This window comes from Asparagus officinalis, chromosome 2, assembly GCF_001876935.1.
Source record: "Asparagus officinalis chromosome 2, Aspof.V1, whole genome shotgun sequence".
NCBI lineage: Eukaryota > Viridiplantae > Streptophyta > Magnoliopsida > Asparagales > Asparagaceae > Asparagus > Asparagus officinalis.
Window position 1 is genome coordinate 19,263,469 of NC_033795.1, and position 9,642 is coordinate 19,273,110.

The window sequence follows — 9,642 nt, forward strand, 5'->3', positions numbered from 1 at the left end:
ATTGACTAAATAAACGGCCGCAGCAAGAGAATGATACCACATGGTAAAGATTTTGGAAAGGCAGGTTGCATCTTTGAACTAGCCTAGGCTTCTTATGACCCTACCGCATAGTTATTGAACCAGCAATCGGCATGTCACTAAACCAAAAATACGAGCTTACTACGCTAAACAAGATAAACATTTCAATATAGTTTTCTTCAACGAGGCAGTATTAACTGGAGAGAGGAGCGATAACGCTAGACGCAGTATTAACTGGAGAGAGGAGCGATAACGCTAGACGTAATTAGTCATGATACATTGCATGCTAGCACGCAAATTCTTTTACATAAACAAGTGGCATGAGTCGAGGTAAGCCAGCAATCTCAGCATCAACAACAACAATACAGATTTTCAATACAACAGTACAGAAACCTGTACCAGCACCCTCTACTTAAACCAGGGTTTACAGTATAAGCATTTTCCAAAAAGCTGCATTCCTATCTCAAGCTATCCTAGACATTCCCTTTGTACAGTATATTCAAACACATCTACAAGCCTCGTTCACAACACATGAGCCAGCCTAACTTTCATATTTATACAACCAAATGTGCAGACAAAAGGCATTGCATGGAACACTTGAGAAGCTTTTTAAGCTCCGATCTGCAGGGAAACAGGCCTTTGAGCGGAGGAAGCCTTATAAAGTTGCCAACCTCGAGGCACAGGACCATAGCTCTGCTCATGATAAAAGAGCACAAAAAGCACAGTTCCGCTTCTAACAAAAGCATCAACTGGAGGTTGAACCATCATACGTCAAGCACAGGGCAGGACTCAATAAATCAACAATAAAAGGCCATACATGAAACAGAGCATGTACAAATGATAATAACTTATCATAAATGTATTCCCTTCTTTTTGGAACTTTGATAACTAGAAACTCAGCTCATCCTCCCTGACTGGTCGATAAGAATACCAATGTGGTCTCCACATAGCGCCCGTGAAATATTGCCAGGCTCTACTAAATTAAAGAAAACAACTGCACAGACAAATCCACGATCCTCAACAAAGTTTGCTCCTACAAGTAAATAAGTTGCATATTTTAAAGGAAGAGGACTAACCAGGAATGTTATTCTCTGCACAAAATGTCATAGTTGTCATGTCCATAGCAGAAAAGCCTCTTGAGTCAAGGTCCTTAAATGCAATGTGCTCAAATGCATCACTGTTGGTTCTGGAATGACAATCATAACCAACGTCCATGTTTGTGCCCTTAAGCAGAACATCAGCATTAACTGCAATACAAAAAAACCACATCAGATTTATCCTTCCACAAGAAATTTGGCGATGGGAGTTAAAAAGATGGTTGTGGGAGAACCTTAAACCTTAATGTATAATGTTCGGGGTCTACAAAAACAAGGAAGAAAAAACCTGAGCATTTTTTTATTAAAACTGAAGAAAGAAAACTGGGGTAATCTTTTCTTGAAGACTTCTGGAGAAAACACTTAAAATAGTGAAAAATGACAAAATGACAACAGAACCTTAGCACCCCCAATAATAATAATAATAATAATAATAAGGAAAAAGAACAAAAACAAAAACCCCCTTTCCTTCCCTATTTCCTCTTTCTTACCATAGCTTTCTACCCAACTAAATGCGACCAGAGAAAAAAGAAAAAAGAGAATATTCAATAAGAATGCTTCTGTTTTTTAGGTCAGCATACTTTCTGAGGCCCTCAGGGCAGCTGCAGTATCAGTGGTTAAGAGAGGGTTTCCCAGTCCAGCACCAATTCCCCCAAATATTACAACTCTTCCTTTTTCAAGATGTCGAATGGCTCGTCGCCTGATGTAAGGTTCAGCAATCTCTTGCATCACAAATGCAGTCTGTACACGCGTCTCAACACCAATTTTCTCTAATGATGCTTGAAGCAAAAGAGAGTTCATCACTGATGCCATCATTCTGTTATACAAGTGAAGAAGCATATGTTAAAGTCAAGATCTTAAAATCTCTCATCGGTTAAAATGATGCAAATCACAATTTCCCTAAAAATGAAGCATGTGCAGATTCCCACAACTATGTAAGTTCATCAAGCAAAAATATATCAGCGAAATTTATCAAGTGTGTGGGAATTTCTTCCTATTCTCTGTGGAATCATTGTCAAATATATACTGCACAGGGTCATATTGATAATAACTGACAGCAACTTGGTACTATGAAACTCCTATTCCCAGTTGCCACTTACCTGAGTAGTCTAAGACTCAGATAATTGTTTTGTACATCTTTGATACATACCGAGCAGTCAATTGCAAATATATAAAAGGAAAATAGATGTGATTCATAGGCACGGTTATAAATAGCGGTAAATAGCTCCGCAGTAGCAGCACGAATAGCGTTAGCGGTCCCTTCCCGCTACGCTATCGTCCAATAGCGGTGACATATTGCGGAATATGTATTTTTTGCTTGCAAAAGCGACCAATAGCACCATAACAGTGAATAGCGGAAGATTGCAGGCAAAATCCACTTTTTGACCACTATTTAAAAGCGGTTTAAGGCTTTTTTTTTAATTAAACCAGACCCACAACCACTACATCCCACCGCCTCCCCTAATTTTCTGCGTACTCCTGCCACTTCCCATAGCCTCTAGCACATCTCTCAGCACTTCCTCTCACCTCCTCTTGCCGTGAACTCCTCTTACCGCTTAGCTCATTTTCTCGAAGACGACGACTCTTTGACTCCTCCGGTCGTCTTCGATGTTATGTGACGGTTACATATCTATTTCATATTTAGAATCTCTTTAAATCATCAAATGCACTTTTAGATTTTCTAGAATTTTCTTTAAATTTTATATTTTTTTAATATTTATACATATCTAAATTAGATAGTTATTTGACTTTGCGTTTTTTACCGCTATTTTACCGCAATAGCCCCAAATAGCATGAGCGATGCCTCACCGCTATACACCACTATCCGCTATCAATAACCTTATTCATAGGTGAATTCTGATGACACACTGACAATGAAAAAGGAGACCAAGTGAAGAATGAAAAGAAACATAGCGAAGAGCTCAAACGAACCCTCAATCTTGCTCAAACAAACCAGACATCCAGAACAATTTGGAAGCTACCAAACAATAAACGAGATTTTTCTAATTGGAAAATATTCATGACAAAGTTAATCGAGTCGAGAAGTTATAGTGGAGATACAAGTGAATGAGTTGAGAAGAGTCTTGCTGAAGAGGATCAGCAGAGGAGGTCTATAGCAAAGCATCATAGTGCATCGAGGGTTAGGGCAACATCTTGGTAACGAAACTCAATAATTGCATGGTTAAAAAATGGTGATGCAAACACCAAAATTTTCACCAATCAAGTTGACAGAGAAGTTGCATTTAGTGGATCAAGAATGCAGATGGGGTGTTTGTGCAAGAGCCCACAGAGATCAAGAAACTCTTCTTCGATTACTCTTTGACTCTGGTCATAGACAAATTGATCATCCTATTCAGAACCCTTGTCTCATGAGGATAACTTGCTTCTTACTAAGGATGAAACAAGAAGTCTGGTCATTATTGGGGGATAAAAGACTTGTTTCGAAGGTTTTTCAATCTCTCGACAAAATGTTTTTCCTTTCCATTGGTCAAGATGTTTTTTCAGCTACCAAACACTTCTTATGGTGTGATGCTCAGACAAATTCTCATCCTTCTTATTTTGAAACAAAAAGACCAACCTACCTAAAGCATTTTTGTCCTATAAGTTCGTGCAATGACATTTCATGCAGTAGTTACAAAAAAGATCTAGCAACGTCTACAGAAATACCATGGTTGATTGTGTGATTGCTCACAATACTTTACGCTTGATGGAGATCTAGCACTCCCACATACTCTTTCGGCAACTAATGATTCTGAATAGTACAATGGTTAAAATCGAGAAGTTTCTTATCCTTCTGTAAGGGAGGATGAAGGTAACAAATACCATAATCTTATATTTTGAGGAAGAGAAGAAGATTACTTCCTTCGAAGATGCTCCAGTTGGCAAACAGGAGCAGAAGTTTCTTCTCCTCCTCCTCCTCCTTTTCTTCTTTGGTGATAAGTCTTGCTTCTGGTTGCAAGTTGTTATTCAAGAATACAGAATTAGATGTCCGACTCATAATAATAAAGGAGGACGTATGCTTGGACTAGGAGAGGGTTGAGAAGTAATTCTTTGATGCTTAACTGGGTCTGATGGAGAACGCAGGATGGCCAGAGTATCAGGACATTTGAGATAGTTGCATTGGCGATAAAGCGTGTATTAGATCTTAATATTCATTGTGGGTAAGTAGGGTTGACAACCAAATTTATAAGAATATCCTTAGATCCTATGACTCGTTAATCCGATACATTCTACACTATGACAAGAATATTTTAGATCCTATGGCTAGTCCAATTTTCATTCTTTAAAACATCCTTAACCTCACTAATCCCAATTTTAGACAATACCCATAGTTCCTACCATGCGTTACGTTTTTGTTTTCATCCTATGGTTCCTATCATGCATTGGTGATGAAGTGCATATTAGATCATAACATTCATGTAGTTGGGTGAATAGGATTGAAAACCAATAGATCCTATGGCTCGCTAATCCAACATATTCTCTACCATTAGATGAATTGTGGAACTCTCATTTTTTTAAACACATTCTTAACCACAATAATCCTTGTTTTAGACGATACCTATAGTTCTTACCATGCATTACATTTTTGTTGTTGTCCTATAGTTCCTGTCATGCATTATGTTTTAAGATTCTATCTTATTTTCTCATTTGTGGTTATTATTAAACAAGTTACGAAAATTAATTCTTCATCTCTTTAATGTCATCAATGTTTTCTAAAATCTTTGAATTTTCACTCTTGATATATAAAACACTAGTTTACTCTTAACTCTTAACTGACATCCAGACACTTACGGATGGACAACTAGATTGAACGTTTCATCATACATAACCAACAAATGTACATGATTGATCAATCTTCTGTCAATTGACGGCTGAAGTAGGTAAGTAATAAAAGTAAATGAGGAGATGCTAAGGTTTTGAAAGGTTTGGCAATGGATAAAGGTTTGTCATGCTTCTTAGGGTAAAGGGTAAACAATTTTACCCATTTAACTAAAAGAGTAGGTCAAGCATAAGACTTTTACCACATACTTAGGGTGCAAACGATTAGATCTTGTTACCCTTACACTAAACGAGTAGGCTAGCACAAAATTTTCACCCTATCATTTATAGTAGGGACAATACTTTTTAGCCCATTTTTTAAAAGTGGTTGAGTAAGAGTAAATTTTGGTAAGAGAAAGATTTTATCATCCTACCTTTTACCCTTTTACCCTTCTAATATAAATAATAAATAGGGTTTTTCGAATGTTGGTCCTCCAAAGCTGAGGTATTTTAAAATAAGGCCCCAAAATATATTTCAAATAAATCCCCAAAACATAAGTTGTTTCAAATAGGTTCCTCGACTTAAACTTGTTATATTTAACCCTTAATAGACTTTAAAACTGTTAAAGTTTTTCATTATAACCTTTAACTTTTTTCACTTATCTCACTTGTTTTTCTCTCCTCTCTCTAATTATGGTGTTTCTCCTTTAAAATTTGTTGTTAATCTTGTATTTATGGTGGTTTCTAATTTCAAATGATGTAAAATTCATACCACAAAAGTTTGTAAACAAGATAATGGTATAAGGAGATAATTAGCACTAAATAAATGAATGAGCAATTGAAGCATCAGATTGATTGTAATTTGTCAATTATGATCTCTACTTGGTCTATTTTTGGTAAGTACATTTTCTGCCATTATTTTTAGTATTTTATTCCTCTTACCTAGTTTATTTCTTTTCATTTAGTTTACCCTCATTACTCAGTTGATAAAAGAAATGTTCTCAATAATAGGATTCCAAAAGCAACTCAAAGGTTCTGGCTGAATATAACAACATTCTGAAGGCAAAATTCAACATAAGAAGCACCAGCAACATGGAGTAACAGATTACCCAATTTGGTAAGCTGTGCCCCTGTCAGTTCCTGTAGCAGCTAACCAAGTGTCACTACAAAAGAAATTTCGACCTCCAAGAACGACTGCCACCTATAAGACCCAAGGACCAGAATCAGTGTAGCTCAAACAAATTTGTTCAGAATCAAGGTGATCTAAATAAGTACACAGGCATGTATTAATTTAAACTCAAGAAAACTTGTGAATACCTCAACACCAACACGGCTTGCCATTGCAACTTCTCTAGCAATTAGCATAATCACCTGAGAAGAAACCAATTTAAGTGTTGATGTATTTAGGCAAGTAAATAGTCCTCTATCCATTTTATAGCCTAAGAAGTCCATTGTACAAAGGCCATGCAATTATATCTAAGTAATCATATAATCATCATATCCATCTAGACTGTTGTGCTAAAAGCATGAATAGGCAAGAAACCTTTGGATCGACATTCTGCGGACCAGTTCCAGCTAATGCAGCGCCACTGATTTTCAATACTGCCCTCTTCCATCTGGGATTTGATACTGATTTCATCTTGAAGTTATTTGCTAAGCTAGCTGAACCAGGAGCTGCAACGGGATACCTGCATGAGCTGTCATTCATTCAACTTGTAGCAAAGAACAATGTAGCGCTTGCAAAAGGGTTATAGAATGTATATATAACTATGGGAAAATAGGACAATCAAAATTTTGTTTTGCTATTTTCCCCTGATACAATAATCAAATCAATATAACTAAAGCTTAACAAAAACTGTAAAACAATAAACAAATAGTGTTGAAAGAGGAACAAGACATGGAGTTCAGATAATTGTTAGGCTCCGTGTGATATACAAAAGATCATGTCTTACAGGATAGGGCAGTCTTTTAATTGAGCAACGTGAGCCCTAGTCAATACCAGCAAAGATAGCCACTTCTAGGGCAAGCAAAGTAGAACTAACTGGTAAGCACAGGACATCTTGGATAGTTCAGATAATTGTTAGGCTGCAGCTGTCGTACAAAGGGATTGTCTGAAAGGATAGGACACTATTTTGAATTGAGCACATGAACTCTAGTCAATACCAGCTAAGATAGCCACTTCTAGAACAAGTAAATTAGAAGGTGACTGGCAAGCACAGGACATCTTGGATCAGCAAGGATCTCCTAATATGACTTCGGCTAGGAAAAATAAAAGCATACTTAATGTTTGCGCCAACTGGAGAAATAACAAGCTTCATAGATTCAGCAAATATGATAGCCACTTCTAGAACAAGCAAATTGAAAGGTAACCGACAGGCACAAGAAAACTTGGATTAGTACAGATCTCCGAACATGACGTCAGCTAAGAGAAACAAAAGCATAGTTGATATTTGCGCACTACGGGGAAATCACAAGCTTAATAACTTCTTAAAGTACTCTCAGGTGCATATACTAAGTGGTTTGAGCATTCCATAAAGGAGTTGGAGCAGAGATGTGTTAGAATGCTTTCGACCACTGCCAAGCAACTAACAAGAAGTTGGAGGAGATGATGAAGGAGAATTGGTTTGCAAAACTAGACCAGTTGTATCGGCATATAGTTTACATTTTAACAATGACGGGCACCGCAAAGTTGTCACACTAACCTCTAAGCTTATTTGTATGTTAGCATCACATCATTTGTCACTCGCGCTGTTATGCACCAAGGAAAGGGAGCTCATGAACGAGAAGTGACAGTATATGCTGGCAGCTTCCTCGCACTCAGATGTCTTCTAACAAGAGGAAGCATCTGGGTTTTCTGGTCCCACCCATTGTATAGGAAGGATTTAGATGAGAAGCAAGAAGGGGAAGCATGCACAATGATACGGGTGTATCTTCTCTTTGGAACTTAACGATCCTCATGGGAGCTTGAGGATAGATGATTCTCATAATAGCATGAGAATAGGGGTGTAAAATAGTACAGTGAAACGCAGGTGGAAGCGTGGAACGAGACGACGAGCAGCATAGATTCGAAGAATCCAGTTTTCAGCTCGTGAGTCGACTCATACATGAACATGAGTCGACTCATCAGGTTGAGTCGACTCATGACTGTCATGAGTCGACTCACGAAGCCCAACCGTTTTGTCAAAAATTTTTGCTCGGTCGACTCATCCGTTTATGAGTCGACCCATGTGTCATGAGTCGACTAATCTCAGTCATGAATCGACTCATCGACGGTTTCCTGGTTTGGTTGGGTTTCTGTTCACACGAATTCCTGTTGGTTTTGGGCTTTTTCCTGGTTTGGTTGGGTTTCTGTTCACACGAATTCCTGTTGGTTTTGGGCTTGGTTATTTACCAGATTACCATCCACCGAATTCCTGTTGGTTTTGGGCTTGGTTATTTACCAGATTACCATCCACGTTTGTACACCTATATAAATGATTGTTTTAGGGTTTCTAAGCAATCAGAGAGGAATCAGAGAGGTAATTAGGAGATATTCTAATCATTGTATTAGGGTTTAGAGAGGATTGAGAGGTTGTTCTCGATTCTAGTGAGATTGTGAGGGAGAGATTTGTAATAATTGATTTTTCATAATCTAGAAAAGATATTTTCCTTCGCCATACTGAATTGTCCTTGTGTTTTAGTTGTCTTCTTCTCAACCCACATTTTGGTAATTCCGCGACCAAAGGATGCTCACACGGCGACTCGTATCACACAAGATACTCTAATGGACTCTACTTATTGGAGAGAAGTATGCACAAGATAGACTAATCATCCTTCAATTTCACCAGCATGCCTCTATCTCTAAAAGGCGAACAGAATTATTAGGAGTAAAGCATGCCAAAATTGGTGCATTTCATTGGCCATGGAGATAGATCAGGAACGCCAATATATTTCTCCATATAAGTTTATTTTAGCCCCATTATCCCCAATGCTTTTTTTTTCTCCTTTTGGCAATTGTCCTAGTGTGTTTGATCAAATACCAGTCCAGTTTACTTCATAACCCATGCTTCAGATCTACAAGATCAACAAACCTATAGGACAGTATCGATGGAAGTAGATAAAATGAAAAGAGAGGGAAAATGCATCTTGAACAACCACCATGGTGTATATCGTAATAGGAATAGCAAGAAGATATAAACCATAGAACAGAAGATTACTTACTCCATCTTTATTATCCACACTCGGCTAAGAAAGGTTTGAATTACTCCGGAAAATAGAGAATAATTACTCCAGAAAATAGAGAATAAATATGGGGTTATATACAATTTAATACCCCAAAATTTTCAAATTGATGTTAATTTGGCAATTTTATACACCAAAACTCTAACATTGTTCTTCACTATCCCCAGATTTGGTAACCTGAAATTTCGTAAGAAAATTATTTCTCATTCAATTTTCTATGTTAATATTCTTTAACAAAATTAACATCAATCTTCTTGCACTTGGGGTGTCAAACTGTCAACATACAAGAAAATATGGAACCTTGCGCTATTAAAGTGAAAATAACCATAAATTTTTAAGGAAACGTGCAAGGAATCAAGTGCACTTATCATCGGCATCAAATGGAAAGGAATATAACCTCTTGATTTGTCTGGACGTGGGAGTAGAAGCACCACCAACAGCAGCAGAGCATTTATCGTCATCCGTAGCCACAATAGCCTTCGACGAAGAAGATGAAGACCCAACAATCTGCTCCATCTTCTTAAACCAAGGCCAATGGCTAACCGCGAGG

At 37.6% G+C, this 9,642-nt stretch overlaps 1 protein-coding gene across 2 annotated transcripts; it reads right to left on the bottom strand.

Annotated features, from left to right (window-relative positions):
* Positions 275–9,636, bottom strand: LOC109830448 (uridylate kinase-like). Of its 2 annotated transcripts, XM_020397701.1 has the most exons (7): positions 9,490–9,636; positions 6,415–6,545; positions 6,189–6,242; positions 5,981–6,072; positions 1,694–1,929; positions 1,095–1,265; positions 275–1,012 (listed from the first exon to the last, which is right to left on the bottom strand). In XM_020397701.1, the coding sequence occupies exons 1-7, from the start codon at positions 9,551–9,553 to the stop codon at positions 915–917; spliced, it is 846 nt and encodes a 281-aa protein (XP_020253290.1). In that variant the 5' UTR covers positions 9,554–9,636; the 3' UTR covers positions 275–914. The 2 variants fall into 2 exon arrangements, with proteins under 2 accessions (XP_020253290.1, XP_020253291.1); XM_020397702.1 differs by lacking the exon at positions 275–1,012 and having other exon boundaries at positions 1,090–1,265; positions 6,415–6,559.